Genomic DNA, 26,000 nt, shown 5'->3' with positions numbered 1-26,000 from the left:
TAAACAAGGAAGTTATTATGTCTATTCTTCAGATTTGCTGGCAGGAACATCAGACACCGAAGATGGTGGTATGTATGTGTAACAAAGTATCTGGTTCTAGTTCATGATTGGACATGTATATATTCTTCTCTGCACTTTTATATTTGATATATTCGTGTTCTCTCCGTGTTTTGGAATTGAACATGTTGGTCTACCAGAACTTAAAGCCAATAAGTAATTTCTTTCCATAACTAAGCCAGTATTTAACTGGAAGCTAGTCCTAAAAATATGGTTTAGGCAAAATTAGTTGCAAGCATCAAGAGATCATTGATAGCGTCCATTGATTAAAAAAATAAAACAAAGTAAAAAAAAAGTTATATATTCTTGATAGCTTACAAAGATAGAGTGAAATGTAAGATCTGTTGGGGGTGGATTGAACACGAGAAAGAAAAATGTAGCAGGAGAGGAAACCTAGCCGACTAGAATTGAATTGAGCAGGCACATATCCTTATCCAGAAGAAGGAGAACAAGTAGTGTCACTGTTGAAGATGTGATGAAGGAAAAGTGTGACAACCCTCTTTGCATATCATATCAATGCCTTTACTGAGGTTGCTTGGTTTGCTTAATGAATGTGAAGGTGGTGTCCTTGCTATCCACATGAAATTTGTAGTGGTGAGGTGGTAAAACTTGTTTGCTATTTCTAGGAAGTAGTGATGGTGAAAGGGAAAAGTGATGGTTTTTGCATGAGTGACTAGGTGAGCACATCTTCAGGATTTGTGTGTCCTCCAAAAACTTGTTAGAAATAATATTGTATTTGACAAGGGTTGAATGCAAGATGAAAACAATCCGTAACCTGATGAGTGGGTTAGCATTTGTCCACAACTAGCTTAGTGGATGTAACCTTTAAGACAGAGTGATGGAAGGGTAACATGTGCCAAATGAGGAGTTTGGATTACATATGGGTGTCATGTGACGTATACCATACTTAATATGTGATACATATATGTTTACTCCTACCTCTATCATGAAAGGTGTCTCATATTGTTGGTAAAACATAGAATGCTACGCCATGTCTTTAACATCTATGACTATTAGTATGACTATCACTGTGAATCAACTCACCCTTCTTCTCAAGTATGTTCTTAGTGGAATTCATTATTTGCAATGAAATACTGTGAAAATACATCTCTACCCTTGATGGCATGCCTCTAACCAAAAGACCTACAACCAAATATATGTCCAGGAGGATACAAGAAGACTGGACCTCCTCTTAACCTAACAAGTCCAAACTAAAGTTCACATATGAACTAAGAAGGAAGACTTTTAGCCAAAGACTCTTGTATTTGTAAAGTAGTATAAAGTTCTCTCTGGGTCATATAATTGGATTATGATGTGCTTGTGGGCTTAGAAGATGTTTTTGGATTAGGAAGAGATGGGATCACCAGTGCACTAAAGGAAAATGACAACGGTTATTTTCGTCTATACACAGCGGTTGACAAATCGAGGTATATATATACACAGTTGATAAGTATGAAAAAAAGTTGTTTTTACACTTATAAATGAGCTCAATCTTGTAATTATTCATGTTGTTCTTCAGTGAGAAGTTGTAACAGGGAGTAGATTGTTATGTAAAATATTGTACAGGAAAATGTGTATTATTTGGACTTTGTCAGCCAATTCTCGCTCAGTGCAAGCCAAAATTCGCAGAGCCAGCAGGAAGAAATTTGCATACCGCACCATCACCTGTGCGCTAAGCGAATAACACCAGTTAAAGAAGCAGTAGTTTGAAAATTCGCAGAGCGCACACATGCTTGTGCGCTGAGCGAATTAATTAAGTTAAGTAGCTTAAATAGACATGACAGAAAGGCAAAATGGATCTTCTGACACGAAAAACATGAAAAAAGCTCTGCAAGACTTCAGGAGACGATCAAGAGACCTTTCCAGACATCAAGACTTCACTTTCTGCAAGGAATTGCTGTAAAGAATACATTTGAGATGTCTAGGATAGGCTAAATTTTCTGTTCATTAGAATTGGTTGTATGACGATACATTAATGTAAATTTCCTGTGCAATACATGTTTCTGTTCTTGTTCTTTTCTTGACTTGCTTTTGATTATACGGAAGTATAATTCTCTTTAAAAGTTCTTTTGTACTGGGAAATATTTTTAGAACCAGAAACGTAAGAAAAGAAACTAAAAGTATCTACGCTAGGAATAACTTCTGTGCTTTTGGTCATTCTCAACATCTGAATTTAATGCAAAATTATTTGCTGAATTAATTAAGGAACTAATAATTTAATATATAATTTTAGAACTTGTTTTAAGGAATTAAACCAAGATACTCTTATGTGAATGCTTGAACAGAGAATGTATGTTGTCCAGGATTTTACTGTAATGTTCGTCAAAGACCAATTCCAGTTATCTTTTATCGTATTTTTCAATCTTAATTTTTGTTACGTTGTTAATTTCATGCTAATTTCCAAATTGAAATCACAAATGTTATCACCAGTAATTGGTCTTGATAAATAATTTTAATTGAATAACGTGACTCAAATTCCCTTGGGAGAACGATACTCTTAACTTAATTCACTAAGTGTGGGGTATTTTTTTTTCGTCAGATTTATTATTTATTTCTCTTTAAGCAATTTGGATAACAGAGCTTTCATTTTCCTACAATATTTGTCATCTTTTGCTTGCAGAACACCACTTATTAGGTTCAAGTAAAAGTAAGAATATAAAACCCAATTGCAATCAAGAAACAAGAACAAAAAGAATGTACAAAAATGAACATCAAAATGAAAGCAAGCTCAAAACTTTAGAAACTCCATCGCCCATGGAACGCAACCTGACCTTGAGATCCTCATAGTGTATCAAAACCACAGCTTCCACATACATTTCCACGTCGTCACAATCGCTGATCTCCACCGAGTACGACACCACATCGTCGCAGCGAAGCTTCTCCACGAAGAACCGGCTCTTCTCAGCCATAATGCTCTTTCAAACCTCCATTGACACTATCAGGTCGTCCCACCCAACCACTGTGAGCCAGATGTCGCCCCCCTCGACTAAGGCGAGCTCCCAAAGGATCTTGGAGAGCCGATCTTGCACCTTGCAACGCTTGTCGTTGGAGAATTTGTGCTCCTCTAACATAATGTCGAAGAGGGTTTGTGTGTGTGGGTGAGTCTGAGGTTGAGTTTGATTGGGGCAAGTTGAGGATGGTGATGGTGAGAACATTGTGGAAGGGGAGAATGAAAGGGTTCGATAAGGTATGAAACCTTACTTTATCATCACTGATACTTCCCTCGAAGAGCGGTTACTGCTTTACGTTTTTGAATTTTAACTATCGAAGAGGCTATTACCTTGGTTAAGCAGAAAACCAAGTTGATAAGACCCTACTGCCTCGGTTCTAAAGACAATCGATGCATAAACCTTTTTGGTTTTAAAGACAACCGATGCGTAAACCTTTCAGAAAACATTCAAAATAAAATTATAAATAGCAAAATTTGAAAACATTTCTAACTATAGGCATCGGTTCGCGGTTAAAATGAGGCATAAAGACCCTATGACATCGGTTCAAATGGATTTAAAAAGTTCAAATACAGAGGTTGTCAGCTTTTGACAAGACATATTGTCTCGGTTCTGCATAGAACCGAGGTAGGAGACCTATTTTGAAAAAGTTGTCAGGTGAAAAGTCTGATTTGTTGAGGGGAAGTAGTGTTTTTTTGCCTTAGTTGGTCAGAGAACCGAGACAGTATACCCCTTAGACATCGGTTCCAATTGAATCGAGACACATAGTTTCGTAAAAACTACAATTACCACCGCATTTTGATACGTTTCGGTTTCAAAAAAATCGAAGCGTAATTTACCGCTGAGCGGAATTCTTATGGGCTTGGGCTTACTTTTCTGTAATCTTTAGAATACTATATAAGGTTCTAGTTAACCTAGGTCAAGCATCTTTGGCTGGGAACGAAGTAGAAACACACTCTTTCACCCCTTAGAGGGGGATTTTGGATGCTACAACTCCTTTCTCACCTTTCTATGGTTTTATCTTTCACTCTTTCATTGTATTTCATCTAGTTTCACCATGAATATGATGAACTAAACCTTTATTGTTGTTGGGGAATCAATGTAATCCTTTGAAGCTCTCATGTATTGAATTTGTTCTTCAAGATCTTTTAAAGATACATGTTTTCTTTCATTAATTGTTAGGGTTTTTCCTCTTTGCTCTAAGCATGCATTGTTTAACTCATTCGATGTCATGATTATTGATTTTGTCGATATGGACACATACGGAGAAATCTAGATCTGGGGAATCTCTCCCAATAGTAGTATAAACCTAGACATAGGACTATGATGGTTGGTTGCCTTTAAGCTTATGTGTTGTGTAATGCATGAGTAATTGCTAAGGAGACAAGACATTGTAAACTAGTGATTATGATTAGGCTTTCTTCGCCGAGACATCAGGTTTAAAGTAATTTAGAAAGTGACATTAACAATTAATGAAGAAAGATGAATTCTTGATTACGTGAGAGTGGATAGGATGAAATTGATAAACCCCAACAACATATTCATTCATATATTTCAAACCATGTGTTATGTTTCTTCTTACCCATTGATCAATACATGCATTCATATTTACTTTTCAATATTTTGCATTTAAAACTTACAAGAATTGGTTCTACAAGTCTTAGATAATCAATAAATCACATAATTGTCTAGGCCGTGAGTCCTTTGGGAGAATGATACTTGGTCTTATCAGTTTTATTACTTGATACGATTCGGTTACACTTGTCAAGAGTTAAACACCCATCTACACCACCTTTCTTGTTTCGCAACAGATATGTTTCAAAAGATTCATAAAATCCATTAGTAATGGAATTACGTTTATCATTACATGCAACATGCACTAGTTCAAAAGCATATTCACTTTTTTCATAGTTTGAGAAATAGATGTCATTTTCCAGGATCAGTCGATTTAATGAAAACAGTAATCGACTAGTTTTTAAAATATTTTATGAAAACCAGATATGGTGCCAATTGCTAAAAAAGAATGGCTCAATTTCTCACACCAAGAGGGGGGGGGGGGGCTGAATTGGTGAAGTATAAAATTTAAAACTTTCAAAATCTTTTTCACCAAAAGTGATGCCTTTATAACTTTCTTGAAACGCAAGGTAAAAGACTTGTTTATGCAACGAAAGTTAAATCGATTGAGTAAAAAAAGAAGTTGACTGAATAAAAGAGTGTAGGGATAGAAAGATCAAACACTGAGTTTTTATACTGGTTCGGCCAAGCCTACATCTAGTGTCCTTCCAACCATAGGAAGCCAATGCACTATAATGATCAAGATTTTTACAACAAGGCTTTTATAGCGACCTCACGTCAAAAATATAAAACACCTTTCTAACCCTCTAATCAAAATATAGGCAGTATACAAACAAATTAGCAGCAAGAATCCCCTCTACTGCAGTCTAAACCCTCTGAGCCACCCTCAAAGTCAAGAACGCAACACGCTCTTCTTCCTATAATCACAACAGGGAACCTTAGTCCAATCTTCAAGAGATTGTAGCCTCTGATCTCACAGTTACACCTAATGTGCAGATATGATCAGCCTTTTACGTGCAGTTAACTTGCTCTTCAAGAATCCAAGAGTAAATGATCACCACAGTCACTTCTTGTTTCTTGAAGTTCTTTCTCTCTTTCTGTAAGAATGCACTTTCTGCAAAAGATATCACAAAACTGTTAGATTCACAAAAGTTCTTATAGAAATCAAATTCGCGTCAATTTATAGATAAACACAACTCTGACGCATTTTAATCGACTAATCTACTAATGCAGTCAAATGTAGCAATTATGTTATTGTAGTTAGCAACAATCAATGCAGTTAATTGAATGTACAATTAATGCAGTCAAATTTCATTTAATGCTTAGTCAACATATTTAAAAAATAGCCATTGTGAGAGTTATATCAAGCATTAACAGTTATTCAAAACATAACAAACTCAGTCGAATGCAATACGCATGTAATCGACTTTATAACAGTGTAAAACAATTTTGAAAACATTTCTCTTTGAAAAACTCTCACAACATACTTGAAAAAGTTTGTGCAAAGACATGAATTTTAATCGACTCACCCCATAATGAAATCGATTTAAAACTGTTGTTTTGCCACACAATTTAAGTTCAACAAAAGTGCTTGTTGTTTTTCTTTTCCATAAACATGTGTCATGCATTCATGTATAAAATCACATATATAATACAGTGAAATGCAATGAACAACATAAACAACACAATCATGTTCTTAAAAACGCATATAACATGTAAGCATAAAACATGTAACACCAAATACATGTGTGTTATTAAATATGTGTTGTCATCATCAAAAACTCAAATATCACTGAGATTGTGGGTTCAGCTAAACCAGTGCTCCCCTATCAACAATCTCAACAATTATCATTGAAGAACCCTATTTTTTGTTGTCAAATAGAAGATGAAGAGTGTTCATTGAGCAACTCTAGATTTTCCATAATATTGTAGACAGTGCAAGAAAAAGAACCATGAACTCTTGTGTAGAACTCAGAAAAAATTCATATATGGAGAATATACTTGAACGTGTAGTAGGTTCATTAAGCGATAGGAATATCATCTTTGTTAGAAAGGTAGAGAAAAGGATTTGAGCACACTGTGTGACCGAGACCGAACAGTGTGAGAGAGCGACTGAAGGGCGTGACCGAAACGCGTGAGTGCATGAACAAAGTGTGCGATCAAATGGTATTAGCGAATAGCCGAACATAGTAAGAAAGAATGATATAAGCACAAACAGTGTGAGTGAATTTCTAAATTGTATTATCTCTCTATATTTTGCACCAGAAGTGTAATGTATTTATACACAGCGTATTACAGTTAAAGAGAAACAGAATTAACATAATTTCAAAATTCTAACTACCGGAGGCTTGAGTTATGTATTCCCAACACTTTCCCTTATGATCCTCTGAATCACCAAGATTAGGCCCTGGTCCAATTTCCTCCATAACATTCCTGACATCTTCAAACCAAAACAAGACTCTCATCTGCGTACTCCATTTGCTCCAGTTTTTGTTTGTGATAATTGGGAGATTTGTTGTAGGGATATCTGCCATAATTCAACTTCCTCTCCTTGCTCAACAACCAAATTCTTGATTTCCTTTTTGGTTGCTTCAATCACTTTTTCTAGCCAGTGTTGATGATTGGCAAGTGTACCAAATCGCACAAGTAATATAAAATGGTAAGACCAAGTATCGTATCCCAGAAGACTCTCGGCACTATACAGTTGTGTGATAACTCGATTAATTAAGACTTAAATAAAACGAGATCATTGGTTTAAGATGCAAAAGACTGAAAATTAAATATGAATGCAATTTGATCAATAGTAGAAGAGCACAATGATAAACGAATGTTGTTTGTAATGAGAGGAGTATGTTGTTGGGGTTAGATTTCACCAAATTCCCTCTCATGTATGTAAGAATTCTTCTTTATGCATTAATGTTAACATCACTCACTAAACCACCTAAACCCATTCCCTCGGCGAAATAGGCCTGTCCTTAATCACTAGTTCATGCAATTCCTAGCATTCCTAGTAATTAAATGTGAAGATCAAGAGCTTAAAGACGACCAAGACTCATACCCTCATCCCTGAGCAATATTACTCTTGGGAGAATTCAACAAGAACCTGAATTGTAACGAACCTCCCGACACTCATGCAATTCATAAATCATGCGATGAATGAGTTAAACAAAACATGTAATAAGCATAGATGAATTACTCTAACAATTAATGAAAAAAGCATGTGTTATTAAGAATCAATTCAAATACATGAGAGTTCACAAGGTTACATCATCCCCCAACAACAAATAGATTTTAGTTCCCCATAGACATGGAGAGACTAGATGAATAATGGAAAAGCATGAGATAGCAAAACCCTAAAAGTAGAGGAAGGACGCTTTCGCATCCAAATCCGCCTTCAGAGAGTGGAAGAGAGTGTTGTTGTGCTGCTCCAGCCAAAGATACCAAACCTAGGACATTTGGGTCCTTTACATAGAGCGACAATAGAAGAGAAACAAAGCCCAAGCCCGAGTTAGTGGCGCTCAAGCGCCCCACTTAGGGTGTCCGGGTGGCGAGCTGTGGTCTTCCATGCTCAAGCCTTGCAGAAAATTCCCAAGCTTCGAGCCTCCGGCGCTCAAGCGCCCCAAAAGGGGCGCCCAGTCGGTGAGTGGTGGTCTTCTGCGTCTAAGCCTTAGATATGACGCCCAAGCTTCGAGCATTCCTCCCTTCTAGTGCTTTTTCAGGCCTTTCTAAGCTCCATCTCCATGGCACTTCATCCCTGCTTTCCATATTATCTCATTTTCTATCAAAACAAGGGAAATTAGTCATAAAAGCATTAAATTCAACCTCAACTCTCTTATTCACACAACTTAACAGAAAAACATGATTCCAAGCAAGTTTCTAAGCAGAAAATGGTGCATTTAGTATCAAAATTACATAACAGATAACAGTATTTTCAACCGTTATCACAACCCCAAACTTAGAACTTTGCTTGTCCTCAAGCAAAACAGATTGTAACTCAGCGTTTCACAACAATCACTGCAACGACTCAACCTTTTTCAAAAACTTTTTCTTTCAGACAAGCAATCATTTTTATCAACTCAGCATACAAAACTTAGTCAAGATGTGCAGATGCCTTAATTCAATTAAAATCAATGTGATGCTCATATACTTCAACAGATGTTATCCTTAAGAATGATTAATCAACTAAGCAAAGATGTAATCAGAAATTCAAAGAACTCTTCCTCACTAGGGAAAGTGTTTCACTCAAGCATTCAAAAGTGTATAACTCAAACACTCAAAAGTGTATCACTTAAATCACAGGGGTATAGTGAGGTGTTGGTGTCTTTTTCACTCTGCTACCACAATGTCACACAGATTAACTTTGCCTTTCATTTAACCATAATCAAACATACTCACAAGAAAATTTTCATCACAAGGGCTTTTCATGGCTTGTAACTTATTGGTTTTTCTAGTCAGCAAAATCCTTAAGTTAAGAGAGAGACACTTGTGATTTCATCCTTAAGTTAAGTCATGAGCTTTTCTTTTCTTTTATTTTCATTTTTCTTTTTCTTTTCAAATGCTCATTGCTTAGCTCAATGCTTTTTTTTTCTTTCCCATTCTTTCCAGCAACCTCAAACTTGAACCTTTATCAATACCTTACAAATGTTCTCAACTTAACTTAAGGTAAAGATTTTCAAAAAGGGTTTTCCAAACATACATAAGGCTCAAGGTTCAAAGGTAAAAAAAAATTGTCTTCTTTTCAGTGAACAGAAATCATGTGAAGGTTAAGAAGAATAAGGGATAACAAATGATGACCTTGATCATATGAAACCTACAAGAAGGTAGTTCAATCACAGAAAATTTGGGCAAAATCATTCATGCTTCCAAAGTAATATCAATTATGCACAAAACTCTGAAGCTCAAAACTCACACAAGTAAACTCTCAAGTCCCAGAATTCAGAAAAATCATTCACACAACTAAACCCTCAGTAGATGTTGTCCATCATCCATCAGCAGATGTTGTCATTACTGCAAAACAAAATCAAATCCACACCACACAATTAAATAAAAAAACAAAATCAGAAATTGGGTTGCCTCCCAACAAGCTCTTCTTTAACATCACTAGCTTGACCCACTGCAATTGCCCTGTGCCTCAATTGTTCCCTTTTTTGGATATTTTTTTTTCTTTTTGTTGAATTTTTTCAAGAATTTAATATATCCAAGAACCTGTTGTAGTGTCCCAATGATAGGAATTTTAATCTCCACATTTCTTAAAGATTTCCATGAAACGCTCAAACTGTTTTTCCTTCTCCTTCCTATGATACTTCTTTGGGTGAGGAAGTGGTTTTTCATATGATTCTTTCTTTTTTCTCTCATCCTCCTTCTCTCTCTTTTTCTTTTCTTCCCTCTCTTTTTCCTCCTTGGAACACTCCTTAGGGTACAAAAGATTTTTCTCAATTTTTTTCTTTTCTCTCTCAACCTCTTATGTTTCTTTTCTCTCTTCTTCCACATTCTTCCCCTTTTCTTTTCTCTCAACCTCACTTTTTCTCTCTTCTTTTTCTTCCTCTTCCTTTACATCTTTCTCTTTTTCACTCAACATTTCTTCTTTTCTCTCTATTTTTCTCTCATCTAAAACTTTGTCACTTCTAGTGATAATAGCTTGACATTCCTCTCTAGGGTTAGCCTTCATGTTACTCCCAAGATCATCTAGCTTCTGAATTATTTGACCAAGTTGGCTCCCTATCCTTCTGAATGATGCTTGATTGATTTTATGATGAGAATCAGACATCTACATTAACTGTTGAATTGTGTCATCCATGTGAGCCATTCTTTCCGAAAGAGAGGGTTGTTGTTGCCATTGTTGTTGTGGCAGCCTATCAAATTGTTCGGCAGCTTGCCCAAATTGACTTTGATCCATGTTTAAGTGAGGTTTCCACCAGTGGTTGAAATTACCTTGGTGGAACTGAGTGTCCATATAGTTAACTTCTTGTCTGAATTGCATCCTGCAAGCATTAGACACAAAACCCTAGAAAACACTGTTAGTACAAAAACAAAAACAAATGACACAAAACACACAAAAAAGGATAAAAATAAAAATAAAAATAAAAATAAAAATAGAAAAATAAAAATAAAGTCAAAATTAATCAAGATTCACACAAATAGAATAGTTTAAACTGTGATGGAAGACCATCAAGGAATCACATTGGACCTCTTACTAGATTCATGGCAAGGAAGATTCAAGAAGAAGGATCACCTAACACTTTACTTCTATGGAAGGTTACTTATAAAAGTCCTTTTTTTCTTAACTAAAACACTTATACTTTGTTTTGTAGGGACTAATAAAGCTTGGAGACCATGATTGAGCCATCCAAGAAGTTAAATCAACAAAGAAAAGCAAAGGAGCCAAAAAGGAAAGTTGCTTGTGGAATGGAAATACAAAAGCAATTTTTCACTCAGCCCAAACCCTACACCGCCCAGCGCCTACGAGAGAAGTCCTTCCACGTGACTTGGCTGACCTGGAATGCGGCATATATATATTACCTAATAAATTGTAGGTACTTTAGTAATTTAAACAAGAACAACGATGAAAACAAAGATGAGTATTAGGGCGGTTATAGGGATGGGGATGTAACAAATATGTATACACATCTCCTCCCCATACCCAATTACAAAAATTATATATTATCCATACTTATATCCGTACCAATCAATGGTAGAATTTCTTGTCAAAATGAGGACGTGTTTAAACAATACCCATGGAAATGAGTTTATTTATCATCCCTTTTTGAGTGACTTAATTTTTAAAAAGCTTAAGTTAACATAAGAAGAAATTACATGAATAATGAAAGGAATAATATGATTATTAAATTCTCAACTCTTATATTTGTAACAGTGACTCTGTCTTTAAAAAGGAAACATTTTTTATTGGAATGAATGAGTAGATTGTCAAGATATTCTTCCTAGTATGGAGATAACAAGATATTTTTATCTTAATAATCCCTTATTTAGAATACTTCTTCTCAAAAAATTTAAATGAATATCGATCATTTTCAACTTATTTATTGGATCTTAGAATTTTTCTTTGGGAGTTCTCTTACATAATATGTTTGCTAACTAGAGTTCTATTATTAACATAGATTATAACAATTAGACCTTTGTCAATATCATTTTTTATGAACTATTTGTCAATTTCAATATGTTTTATCGAATCAAGTTGTACTAGATTACGAGAAATGTTCATACTAAGGACTTTTTATGTCAAATGTATGAGGCTTATTATGACACTTATTTTGGCATCATAGTTGTAGGTGATATAGAAAATGCACGCTTTCTATGATGCTGCGAAAGACCTAACATAGTAAACTAAATTTACTACGTCAGGTTACAAATATCATTCATAATAAGTCCAACATATTATGACATAGTAAGTCTAGCTTCCTTAACTCTCCCACTTCCAACTAAAATATAGATTATTCTCAAACCTTTTATTGAAGCCCCACCACTCTCCATCTCCATGTACACCATCAACAAGTGTCTCTCACTAGCAAACCTACCCACCGCAAATCCGCTGCCAAGCAGCCTGCATATGATCAACCATATCGCGTCCTCCTCTATTTGACCTCAACTTTGTTCCTAACAATAACTCATGATGACATTACCAAAGCAATCGTATGAGTAACATCAACAACAAACAAATGTGCAGTATGTAAGCAACAATCAAAACATATTGTTATTTCAATCACAAAACTGAAGAAAAATTGAATATAATTAATTTTAGGATTCAATAACTTACCTCTTTGCGAGAATGTAGTAATGAAGGAGGACAACCACAGCGGAAGTTGCAAGAATACAAGATGCAACAATGAAGTTCGCAAGAATGAAAGTTAAGATAGGAAGCTTGAGTTGTGAATTGCTTGAGAGACAACATGAAGAGGAGGAATGAAATAATTGAGAGAAATCGTGAGTAAGGACTCAAACATACTATGAGTGGTATTAAATTAACAAACATGGTAAACATAAACTATGACAAGTCATTTAATAACGGATTTCCTCTAATTACAATTGTGACACCATACCTACTTATTATGATAGATCTATCTACACCAATCATAATAAGTTTAAACTTCGTTGCAAAAATGTCACCAGTCAACTTATTATTATAAGTAAACCTAGACATTTCATGATAAGTCTACCATTTTATTACAAAATTGCAATCGGTCAACTTATTATATTTTAAAGGCATATAATATGACATTTATCCAAAGTCTTTCAGAGATATAGATGGCAATAGGGGTCAACTTATTATATTTTAAAGGCATATAATATGACATTTATCCAAAGTCTTTCAGAGATATAGATGGCAACAGGGCAGAACAGGGACAAGTTTTATTATCTCATATTCATTCCAAAAATTTAAAAAATACATCCTCATACCCAACAAATATAAGATTTTTGTTTTATCCCCATCTCCATCAAGTAACAAATATACCTATACTCGTACTTGTACATGTTTTCTAATGGTTTTAATATCAATTAATTATTTTTTATAAAAATATAAAAATCGTATAAAAGAAAATATATAATTTTTAAATATTCAATATTAAAAAAAATATTTTTATCCTCGGTTTCAAATATTTAAAAAAAAATTATAATTATATAAATTTTAAATCAAAATATCAAATAACAATTAAATAAAGTGAAAAAAATATATAAAATATTTCACACTTCACATATAAAAGCGCATATAAAATGTATTCTCCTATGTCTCCATAAAATTGTTTGTTATTTGAGCTAAAAAATACAAATCAAATCAGAAAGTATCAATTCACATTTAAATTTAGCTTCGATAACAAAAAAAAACAAATTAATTAAAGCAATTAATTTATATTTGCTTGTGATCTAAGGCAACAAAAAAATAATGAATATGATTCCTCTAATTTGATTTTAGCAATTAGCGTAAAGACAAAACTAAGAAAGTTCCCATTTCAGACAACAAAACCAAGCTTTGAGAAAAACAACTTCTGATTTCAGTTAGCGATGTACTTGTTCAAATTTGTGAAATATTTATGAACTAAAATCCTTTCTTATTTTTATAATTTCTAATATTAATGTGTTGTTTTTAGTTTTCAAATTTTGAGATTACATTTGAATCTTACTAATATTAATGTGTAGTAAAGAGATGAGTAGTGTTACGCTTAGTAATGATATCTGTAAAGTAAGATACTAGTGCTGGCAATGACCATAATTATGAAGGTCCTAATAATGAGTATTACATATGACAACCAAAGTTGATGGTGATTAGTGTAGTAATATAATGCATAAGTAATGTTGAAACTAATTATGATGACAACAAATGAAAAAAAAAAAAGAATAATAGTAGAATATTATAGTAATTGATTATTAGTTGATGGCATGTAAATAATAATTTAGTAACAATAATGATGAGAGACTAGTCGTAGTAGTGGTAAAAACAATTTGTCAATTTAGTTGAATTTTAAAAAACAAATATATGAAATAAACAATTTTTGAAAAATCACTTATTTAAGAAGTACATAGGATTTTATTCTTAACAAATAAAACATTTTTATTTTTAAAATAAAAATTAACCAAGAACATAAGTACAAACAGACTTTTTTAAAAGCTAAATGCAGACAAGCTTATCCAATATTAATAGTAGCCGTAATTGCAACAGTTGTAATTTATAAATAGTAGCTGTAATTGCAATAGTTGCAATTTATAAACAGTAGCCTTGATTTATAAAATAATAGTCGTGATTGTAATAGTTATAATTAATTTATAAAACAGCGGTGATAACTATAAGTAATTTATGTAATTAAAGTCACTAATATACCCTTCGATCTCTTTATTTCTTTATAAATATAAAAGTTAATTAATGACTAAAATATTTTAAAAATAAGTTGTCAACGGAGTGCAAATGGTGTAAAAGAAACATCTTCCTTTATGAAAACATAGAAAATTACTCTAAAATTAATCATTGAATCCTTAGACTTTCAATTTTATAAAACTTTTTTATGCATATTGATCTTTCTTGTACCTACAAGATTTTTCTTCCTGTTCTGCTAATATTTGCTTAGCTTTTTCTATTCAATTTTCTCCATTTACTCAGTGCAGAATAAAAAAAAAACTAAAAGTAGACATTTTTTAACTACTTTTATTGTTTGTCAAAATCTATTAGAAAATAGAAAATCGCAGCGGGGTTCCATAAAACTGGAATGGGACTTCATAAGTATATTAAAGAGTAATGTTGGTAGCATTTGAAAGAAAGAAAGGCAAGGAAGGAGAAACATTTGTATCAGTAACCAATATTTAAACAAAAGTTAAAATTACTGTTTTTTTTTTAATAAACTGAGTTTTAAGTGCTTAAAATTGAATAAGATTAATTTAGTTCTAGCTAACAATATTAATAAAATGCACTTGAATACTAAGAATTGAAAATTGCAAGCACCATGTGTGGTCTCAAATTAGTATTAGTTTACTCCTAAAACTTCAGTGTTAAAAAAAGAAATAAAAAAAAAGGACATTGCTTGCAGCATGAAAAACTAGTCTTTTATGACAATAGAATGGGATGTAAATATAGGTAATGGAAGACGGCGCAAGGAGGACTGGATGAACAGTGTGACTACAGACAAGCAATTGCCAATTTATGACGAAGTTGTTAAAATGATGTCAAAAACTAACACGTACGGAGCTGAATTTAAATATAGAATCGCAAATCCTGCATTGACAATTGGTATATCGGTTTTACAACAACAGCTTTCTTTCAAAACCATCAAAAGTTTAAAAATAAATAGGGTTTGTAGACACAATAAAAAGTGAATAATATAAGTACAGAAACCCTGGATTAAGGGGTATGAATTCCTGCACCAGGAGCATGCTGAGTTAAAAAGGGAGCAAGCTGCAACATAAAAAATTGGTTTACCCTTAAATCATAAAAAAAAAAAAACATACGATTAGCTACAAATGATTAGATGCACTCTGTTTTCCAAACCACTTCAGCAGACATATATAGATGCAGAAAACCAAAATCCTTGTACAATGCAATACATGAAAAATGTAGCAAATGAAATCAGAACGTCATTTAAGCTGAACCCCCTTCCTTGGTTTCGTCCTCTGTTGGCTTAGCAGTGGGCACAGGTGATGGAGAGGACTCCACTCCCATCTCTGCTCTTAGATCATTGATGCTTTGCTCCAACTCATTTATACGGTTTCCCATATCATCAAGTGCAGTAATGTCAAGAAAAACACTTTTTTCAGAGTTCAAGTATTTGGCAAGTCTAGAAACACTCGGGTAATAAAACTGGAAGCACCATATATACACACATTGTGCCCATAGGCACAGAAAAATGTCAAGATGCACCTATGCACAGTTGTAATTTATTATTAGGGTTACTGTGTATGTCAGGGTGTTACCACTCCCAATAGCTTAAGCTATTAGGTGACGGCACATAACTGGATCCTAACAATGTATACATGCAATCATGTCATTGGCTTGAGTACTGATGGCATGAACCCATTTTCATGGGCATTGGAGTGTTTTCAGTGATTTACAAAACAGAAGTAGTAGATTCATATATTGCTAACAGAACAACACAAATAATCAAATGAAACAATGTGAACTTAAATGAATGGCAGTTCAACAGTGTACAAATCACAGTTCATGGACATTGGGGCGTTGCCAGGGATTTACAAAAAACAGAAACAGATTTATGTATTGGTAACAAATCAAAAACACATTATCAAATGAAACAATGAGAACTGATACTAGCAGATCACATCTTAACATTGCATAAATCACAGTTTACGAGGCATTGGAGTGTTGCCAGTGATTTACAAAAGAGAAATAGATTTATATATTGGTAACAAAACACAAATAGTCAAATGAAACAATGTAAAATGAACCTAACAGATCACAGTTTAATATTATATCAACAAACTTTGAGAATTCATTCATTTCCTTAACTAACTACCCAATGTGATTCCTAGCAAGACTGTTCAGTAAAATATAGGTAAGTTGTTAACAGAATGTAAGTCACCTTAGGGCCTTCATATGAATAAACTTTCCTTATTTCATTCACTATTTTCACTCTTGGTTACAAAAATATCCCTGCTTTTAAAAATTTAGAACAAGAAATGCTAGAATAGAAAATAAAAAAATAATTAAAATAATTGTTTTCACTATTTCCTATACAAACTTTTGAAAACAAAAAAAAAATGCATTTTCTCAAACCAAACACCCACTTGGATATCCTATCCTCCACTTCGAATCAAATCCCAATCTAGAGAGAAGGTGAGAGAGGGGGAGGAACAGAAAGTCAAGCACAAATTATAATTGTCCGAAATTAATTTCATAAACAAATTCCAGCAAACTCATTTAAAGAACTTGAAAGGCACAAATAAAGGATATTCTTTGTAACAATGGAGTCGGACATTGTCTGGAACCTATTTTGCTGGAAAAAAAAATCTAGTTAGCAGCAGAGTATCATACTCCAAAAAAATCATAAATGCAGCTCTAGAAACCTATACTATACAACTCACCATTTGCTGAAGAAGATTTTGCACCTGGAAACAGACAATGTAGGGTAGACAAAGGTCAGATTTCGATTCCCTTAACACAAATATCATGAAACTAAAAAAAACTGCACAAAATTGGGATAAACATGCAGAGTAGCCATATTGACGGTGTAAATGGAAACCAGCCACATCAAATATCAAAATTGAAGGGAACAACACGAAATAATTGATTTATAAAAACCAATAATTACTTACAAAGGCAGTCATATCAGCAGGGTTTTGCTTAGGGTCCTGTGAATCCTGTCCGTCCTGCAGTCATAAAGGAAAAAAAAATGAGTACAATGAGCAACGGGCCTCCTTGGGATTTCTTGCTGAAACGGGATCCCAAATTCCGAAAACCCTAATCTCAAGAACATGTAGACTCGGATTCAAGAACAATAACATGTTAACTTGGCTATAATATTTTAACGAAGAAGATAGAAAGGATCAGAGAAAGAACCCTAACCATGAGATGATTTTTGATGCAGCTGCAAAATACTCAGCTCCGCGGTTTCAATTTAAAATGATATGAGATGCAAATATGAGACCGTTTCAATTTAATCTCATCCCAGAAGTTAATGTGTAAGTACAAAAGTACCCTTTTAATTCTTGAAAGTTTTTTGGTGTTTTATTTTAATTTTATTTAGAGCTGTGAAAATGGGTCACAATCCGCGGATCAACCCGACCCACCATGGATTTGAGCCGGGTTGGATTTGAAAAAATTGTATTTTTTTTTTATGCGGGTCAGATTTCAACTCGGCTCATTTAAACTGGGCTCATGCGGGTTGGATCCGTGGTGGACCGGGTTGGCCCACCAATCCACCTACTTAATTTTATTTTATTAAAATTTAATTTTAATTTTATAAAAGTATTTATTATTTTGTTTTTGCTTGAAAAAATCATTTAAGTTTCTTATTTTCAAAATTAATTAAACACTCATTTTGGAAGTGAAACTTGGGAGTGAAATTTGTTTAATTTAAATTATAGAAAGTTTGTAATTTTTTTATTTAAAAAAAATTGTAATTAAGTGAGCCAGTGAGCCAACCCGTTTACCCACCAACTCGTGGTGGGTCAGGCCGGGTTCGAATTTTTCTGGCTCGTTAATAAATGAGCCGGGTTGGATTGGCTCACTAAGTGACCAACCCGTGGTGGGGCGGGTCGAGCCGGATGGCCCGTTTTGACCGCTCTAATTTTATTAATATAAGATTTTGGGATTTGGATTGCACTATTCGTAAAAAGAAAATAATCAAAATTTGAAGCAAGTGAGATATTTGCACACATTTTACACAACCAATGTTATTATTTTCGGTAGTTAGCAACATTTTGTAACCAAAATGCTTGAAGACAACCCCAATTATTTGGATGAAGTTGTGTCGATGCAACATTCAAGAAACATAGAACACCCATGGTGAACACGTCAAAGGGTGATCAGATGTGTAACTGAACAATAAAAGGCATGTACACATAGAAAAAATTTTCCTTACACCCCTACAAACATTATCTATGGTGCATACTCTCTTAAATGAAATAATGTTCTCTACCTCGGCACTCTCAAACATATATATGCCATTCAACCAAGAATTTAGCAACTTTGAACACTTGAACTTGGAAAAATATTTATTGCCTAAAGGATCTACCCACTCATAACCACCCCCCTCCCCCCAAAGGTTTTCTCTGCAACCTCTTTAGGAGGATCCTCTTGATTCTCTCCAATCACCTCCATGATTACCCTTTCGGTCATCAATGTAGAGGGCAACAACAAAAAAAGTAGTACAAACCCAACAATAAAACAAAAACACTTGGGGAATGTGGTTAATATATATGAGAGTGAAAATGAATAAAAAAAATAATCACAAAGGGTGCAGAGATAAAAGTGGAAAATAATCACAAAGGGTGCAGAGATAAAAGTGGGGCTATAGGGGATACGTTGAGCCCAACCCAACTTTTTCTTCTTCAGAAACAAAAATCTCCAAGTTTCCTAATTCTCTCACGTGCGCATCACAATTGTTGTTCTAGGACCAGTGTCTTCGTCACTCCCATAGTCATTCAAAGATGTCATCAACGACGGTGGTCACCACCGGAGACGTCATTAGGGAGCACGAGTGTCACGAACCACATCTCCTCTCCTTTATTCCTTTCTTCAACCGTGAAATCGGTTTCGAAAAAGAAACCACCACACCTAGCCATCACCATATTCAATCTTCATTACTATGATCAACATGTCGCCTTGACTGGCCATCGCCGAAGTCACGTCGCCTCTTCTTCGTTGGTAATGACCCCAATTACAATCAGAAGAAGCATCATTAGTGCGACAATTAAGATTCTCATATATACAAAAAAAAAAAGAACTTCAAAACCTTATACAAAGCAATTTCCCTTAAAAGGATTTATTTTCTAATTAGAAGTCAAGCTCAGAGAATCTAATGATGTTTTTAATTACTAGGATATTTCTCAAAGGAACCTCTCCAATAAAACTAGTTTTTTTTTTCTTAATTGACAAATTAAGGTCCTTCTCTGTTTCGGTTATGGGGACTGAGTTACCAAATACCCTCACACTGTCTTGTTGTCGTCCGGTTTCACTCCAATCTCCTTGTTCGCTCCAGTCGTCTGGGGGGAATTTGTCAAAGATTCTCCGATGCCAAAGTCAGTACCAAAGCAATGGCGATTTCAATGGAACAGTAATAAATGCGCAGTGAATACGACCTATCTACCACTCACCTTTGACCTGTATTTATAGTTTTTGTTATGGGCTTGGGATTAGTGAAAAGTTAATCACGGCCCAAGTTCAGCCCAATAGCTCTTAACAATCACTTACCTTAATCTTAATCCTAATCTGGTTAATTGGCGATATGGCCGGCCGACCCCTGCTGTTAGGTTTTACAGCCGGCCGACCATAATCTGGTTAATTGATAATCTAATGAATTGTTATTCATCCGGATGACGAGTGGCAAGGTCGCGCAGTTAGGCAGTGTTTACGAAAACACGGACGTCCGGTCGACTAACATTGTACGTCCGCTCGGTCCTTATGGTACACAAGCCCCCCAAGCCCTAGTACACACAGTGTACGTTGGGTTTAAGTGTGGCGTCCATCCTGGTTGCTGGGTAGCGAGGGACATTGGACTAGGGTGTTGGGTCGGATCCAATGGGCTTTTGGGCCATAAATTTCGAACTTGGATTTGGGCGAGAATACACGTGTCGCGCTCGTAGAGGCGGAATTTGGAGCGGTTTTGCATCTAGACGTTGATCATGCTGGCTTTTGACGGTGCCGATGTCTTGACGGTTATGAAAGTTTTTTCTATAAATAGGGAGAGGTGGCGCTGTCATTTTCACTTTCTCCGTTTTTCTTCAAGCTCGGTATTCATTTTCTCTCAGGTAATAAATGGTTGTCGTCCATATTGAATCTTCTTTCGAGTCGTCGGGCGGAAGCGGCGGGAGTTCGGCGGGCGGTGATGGCGAGCGTGGCGCTTCTTCAAGTTTGGTGTCGTCCTCGTTTTTGGAAGGGTCCGTCCGGTCTCCTAAAGGGGAACGCGGCTCTCCTAACGTCGTGGGTACTCGGATCACCAACGAGATTCCCATCTTCTTGCTCAAGGGCGGCATCGGTATCGATGGCTCCCCTTTTGAGCAGGATGGTGACGGCACTGTGGTGACGGAGTATGACTGGGCTTTTTATGGTTCGAGCTTGTTTGCCTCGGCGTATGGTGCTAGCGAGCTACTAACCTGGAGGGTCAACCGTCTTCATATCGTCCGAGATGTGGAGGATTCTAGGTTGATCCGGGCGGGGGTTAGTCTAAGGAATGAACGAGTCTACTATGGGAAGAGGTCGAGCCCGGACGACTTCTTCTACATGTATGCTAATGTCTTCGAGCAACTTTGTGTTTGGGTGCCCTTCACCGAGTTTCAGATGGTCGTTCTTCGGGAAGCAAACATTGCCTTGGCATAGCTGCATCCTAACTCTTGGGCGGCCATTCAGGCATTTCTTACAATGTGTTTGGCCGTGGGTGTTACTCCGACCATCCTCGTCTTCTTCCACTATTTCGAGGTTCGTTCGCTCCCTAATGGTGGTTGGGGGTCTTTGACCTCTGTCCGGGATAGGACACTCTTCCGTCTGTTCTCTGACTCGTTCAAAAACTTCAAACATCATTATTTCAAGATCATCATCGATGAAGCCGGCCGTCATGAGTTCATTGATGCTGCGGGGAATTCGTTGTTCCCTTTTTATTGGACAAGGAAACCTCGAAAAATAAAAGTGTTTCCCGTGGGAGTGATGAACTCGGCCGACCTAGAGGCTGTGCGGACTATCAACGCCTTCCCTCGCCGCATTTCTGCCCGCCACTTAGTCGAATGCCTTCGTCATGAGGATTGTGAACGAAAGGCGTTCGGTATGGTATTCTTATGTTGAATTCGTCTTTCTTTAGTATGTCGACATTAACGTAGTTGAGTTTCTTTGTTTTTTCCAGATCTCATGACTGCTCCTCCCCCCGTCAATCCAACTTCATGGCTTCCAAGAGGAGAGCTGGAGCAAGCTCGTCGTCCGCCCGGGCGAAGGTACCTACGCCCGCTCTTCGTCCTCCTGTTGTCCAGCGGTCAAATTCGGCAGCTGGATACCAAAGATTACTGCGGAACCACAACCTGCCCCTCTTGTCGAAGCGGCTGGAGGACCTGTCCCTGTCGTCCAAGAGCCTGCCCCGAGCCTGGCGGCCGTGTTCGTGGACCCGTCCTCCACACCAGATCGCCTTCCTGGAAGTTTCTCGGTCTGACCTTGGAATTGTATTTTCTCTCCACCATGCGTTTGCATGCTTCGGCTCGTAATGTCGCCCGGTCTCTTCGTTCTTCAAGGGAGTTGAGTTCTAATCGAAGCTCTCCTTCATTCAGTTGAAGGTCGTTCATTCAGCGTCGCAACGAAGGTTCTCCTAGTTCGACCGGCAGCATAACGTCAGTGTCATATGTCAAATTGAAGGGGGTCTCGCCAATTGTTCCGTGCGGTGTGCACCGGTAAGCCCATAATACCTCTAGAAGTTTGTCCACCCATGCTCCCTTCTTCTCGTCCAGCCGCTTCTTCAATTCGGCTACTCTGGTTTTGTTCATGGATTCTACCTGGCCGTTCGTTTGAGGGTGTTCCACCGAACTAGTGACGTGCTTAATGCCCAAACTCGTGTAGAACTCCACCAACTTTTTGTCGATGAATTGCCGACCGTTGTCAGTAATGATCGTACGAGGGAGCCCGAACCGACATATCAACTTCCAGCAGAATTTTTGCACTTGGGATGCCGTAATGGTCGCTAAAGGTTCGGCCTCTAACCACTTGGTGAAGTAGTCTATAGCTACAAGGAGGAATTTCTTCTGCGCTCGACCTACTAGGAATGGGCCAACAATATCCATACCCCACTGAGCGAATGGCTAAGGCGATGTTATTGTATGCAGGGTGTGGAGTGGCAGGTGAGTGTTGTTGGTGTGGGCCTGGCGGCAGAGGCATCTCTGGACGAGTATCTTCGCATCCTCTTCCATCGTCGGCCAGTAATATCCTACTCTTAGTATCCGGGCCTTCAAGGTCCGACGCCCGGTGTGGAAACCGCATATTCCGTTGTGGAGTTCGTCCATCACGTAGCATGCTTCCTCTTTCCCCAAGCATTTGAGGAGGGGGGTGGAGAATCCTCTTCTGTATAGGTCGTCCCCCACTAATAGGTAACAAGCAATTTTCTTCGCGTCTGCCGATTTAACGGGCTGTCCGGCGTCCTGCTTGGTCATCAGTCTTCGGATCTCCGACCGCCAATCCCCTTCCTCAACATTCGCCACCGACATGCACTCGACCGAAGATTGTAGCAATACTTGGCGTATAATCGTCGTTATTTGCCCTTTCTCCTTGCTTGAGCTTAGTTTCGACAACATGTCCGCTCGGGTGTTGTTTTCACGAGGGATGTGCCGAATGTCGATTCTGTCAAACAACTTGGCTAGGGCTGTCGCTTTGTGGAAGTATCGGAGCAATTGCTCCTCTTTCACTTGAAACTCCCCATTCATTTGACCCACCACCAGTTGGGAGTCCGTCCGGCACACCACCCTCCGCGCTCCCATGTCTCTTGTTAGTTCTAGGTCGCCTACCAGGGCTTCATATTCCGCCTGGTTGTTGGATACCTTGAACTTGAATATCAAGGAATGTTCCAACAAAAATCCGTTCGGGCCTTCAAGGACTATGCCAGTTCCACTTATCGTTCTCCCGGACGCCCCGTCGACGTAAAGGTTCCATTCTTCGTTGACTTCCTGAGGCAATTCGGCAGCGAAGTCGGCCAGATGTTGTCCTTTGATTGATCCTCTGGGTTCGTAACGTAGGCCGAACTCCGATAATTCCACGGCCTGCGTGACCATTCGCCCCGCAAGGTCCGATTTCCTCAAAATCTTGGATATGGGGTAGTCGGTTCTTACTACCACTTGGTGGCTTTGAAAGTACGGCCGAAGCCTACGGGATGCGTTCAGCAAGGCCAGAGCGACCTTCTCCACTTATTGATATCAGAACTCAGCATCCTAAAGTGTTCGGTTGATGAAGTACACGAGCTTGGGCTCGGGCCGCTCTTGCGCCAATATCGCGCTGATCGCCGAATCCGATACGCCCAAAAAGATCTGCAAGTCTTCGCCTGGCGTAGGACGGTTCATTACCGGCGGTTTCATCAGGATGGCTTTAACGTCCTGAAACGCCTGTTCGCACTCGGCATCCCACTTGACGGCAAGTCCTTTCTTCATTTTCTGTAATACCGGACAACCCTTTCAGCTAGCCTTGGGATAAACCACGACAAAGCTGTGAGTCGGCCTAACAGCCGTTGGATCTCCTTAAGGGTGGTGGAGCTTTGCATCTGTAACACAGCCTCGCACTTATCGGGGTTGGCCTCGATGCCCCGAGAGGTGAGCATGAACCCGAGGAATTTTCCAGCCGCCACCCTGAATGTGTACTTGGCCGGATTCAAGCGCATCCCAAATTTTCGCAATTGTCGAAACACCTCTTCCAAGTCCTCTATATGAGATCATCTGTCGACAGAACAGACGACCATGTCATCTACATAAATGTCCATGCACCGGCCGATCTGCTTTTCGAAGATCCTATCATCCAAGCGTTGATAGGTGGCCCCAACATTCTTTAAACCGAAAGGCATTACTTCATAGCAGAAACTGGCCTTCTCGGTGATGAAGGCCGTTTTATCCCGATCCGGCTCGTACATGGGTATCTGGTTATACCCTGAGTAGGCGTCTAGGAAGCCTAGCATTCTATGTCATGACACTCCATCCACCAAAGCGTCTATACTCGGTAGAGGGTGAGAATCTTTCGGGCAGGCTTTGTTCAGATCTGTGTAGTCGGTGCACATGCGCCATTTCCCACTGGTCTTCTTCACCATGACCACATTGGCAAGCCAAGTGGTATACGTCACTTCTCTAACGAACCCGGCTTCCTTCAACTTCTTCACCTCCTCCTCTACCGCCCTTCTCTTCTCTTCACCCATTCGTCTCTTCTTCTGTGCAACCGGCCTTGCGTCTTTGAAGAGTGCCAATTTATGAGACATGACGGAGCGGTGGATCCCCCGCATGTCAGCGGCCGTCCACGCGAAGAGGTTGCAGTTTTCCCACAGGATGGACCGAAGTTCCTACTTCGCCTCGGGTGCTAGTCCCTGGGCCATCGTCGTTGTTTGGGAAGTGTCTGTCCCAATTAACACCGGTTGCGTCTCCCCTAGGGGTTCCAATCGATAATCGGTGTTGGTTCGTGGGTTGAGGTCGGCCATAGCTACCTCTGATCCGCTCGTTCTTCGCTTCACTTGGCGAGTGTGGATTTTTAACCCCGAGGCATAACACTCATTGGCAGTCTTCTGATCTGCCCGGACGATGCAGATTGTTCCTCTGTCTGAAGGATACTTCATGGTGAGGTGGGGGGTTGATACAATAGCTCCAAAGGCATTGAGGCACGGGCGACCTAGCAATACGTTGTAGGAAGTATTAGCCTCCACCAGAAGATATCTAACCCTCTTCTCTTCGTTGTGTCGTCCGGTTCCCAACCTCGTGCGTAGATCGACGTATCCTCGGGTGTCTACCCTCTCGCCTGCAAATATCCATCTGCTGGAACGTTTTCCAGTAGAGGATGTTCACCGAGCTTCCCTGATCCACTAGGACTTTGCTCACGCCGTATCGGGCTATTTTTGCTGTTATCACCATCGGGTCATCCTAGTTAGGGTCAGGCGCGTGGAAGTCTTCGTGTGAAAACGTGATGGGAGGCAACGTTCGCCGGGGCTTCGCCACTGAGTGAACGGACTGTAAGGCCTATACGTGACCCTTCCAGGCTGATGCAGACGATCCTCCCCCTGCAAAGCCACCCGATATGGTATTGATGTGTCCCCTCAGAGGACGATCGTGACTTCTGCTTCTGCTTCGACTACTCCGCCTTTCCGAGCGCTGTCGGTCAGACCGCTCGTTCCGGGATCCCCTACGTCTCTCCGGTTTTCGGGGACTGGCCCGTGATAACAGTTGAAAAACTGTTATTTTCATGCTTAAGATTGATACTAAAAGCAACCTTTAACACTTAGCAACTAGCTTGGAATCATGCTTTTGTTTATATTTTTGGAAATAAGAGAGTTGGACAGGTTTATGCTTGATTTCAGTGTTTTATGCAGGTTTTAAGGTGAATTTGATGAAAGAAGTGAAGAAGGATAGAGATGGAATCATAAAAGAAGTCAAAAAGTGCAAAAGAAGAGAAGCCGCAAGTACCGCTCGGCGCCAGTTTACCGCTGAGCGGCACTAACGAACTCTCGTTGGCTCCGCTGAGTGGTGAAAGTGCAGCTCAGGGGAAGAATTCAACACACGCACTTACCGTTGAGCGGTAGTTTGCCACTGAGCGACATT

At 38.2% G+C, this 26,000-nt stretch overlaps 2 protein-coding genes across 2 annotated transcripts; both read right to left on the bottom strand.

Moving 5' to 3' along the window:
- Nucleotides 1-15,482: 15,482 nt before the first annotated feature.
- Nucleotides 15,483-17,692, bottom strand: LOC124837006 (heat shock factor-binding protein-like). Its single transcript, XM_047312282.2, has 5 exons — nucleotides 17,596-17,692; nucleotides 17,346-17,399; nucleotides 17,115-17,138; nucleotides 16,984-17,026; nucleotides 15,483-15,800 (listed from the first exon to the last, which is right to left on the bottom strand). The coding sequence occupies exons 1-5, from the start codon at nucleotides 17,596-17,598 to the stop codon at nucleotides 15,658-15,660; spliced, it is 267 nt and encodes an 88-aa protein (XP_047168238.1). The 5' UTR covers nucleotides 17,599-17,692; the 3' UTR covers nucleotides 15,483-15,657.
- Nucleotides 17,693-22,526: 4,834 nt separating this feature from the next.
- On the bottom strand, nucleotides 22,527-24,088 carry LOC124837005 (uncharacterized). The gene is made up of 2 exons (XM_047312280.1): nucleotides 23,874-24,088; nucleotides 22,527-23,580 (listed from the first exon to the last, which is right to left on the bottom strand). Exons 1-2 carry the CDS (start codon nucleotides 24,086-24,088, stop codon nucleotides 22,527-22,529), a joined length of 1,269 nt encoding a protein of 422 aa, XP_047168236.1.
- Between the last annotated feature and the right edge of the window lie 1,912 nt (nucleotides 24,089-26,000).

This window comes from Vigna umbellata, chromosome 8 (genome assembly GCF_029865625.1).
Source record: "Vigna umbellata cultivar VRB3 chromosome 8, Vumbellata_1.0, whole genome shotgun sequence".
Lineage (NCBI taxonomy): Eukaryota > Viridiplantae > Streptophyta > Magnoliopsida > Fabales > Fabaceae > Vigna > Vigna umbellata.
Note: the sequence above shows the minus strand (reverse complement) of the source record. Positions and strands in the feature narration are given on the sequence as shown.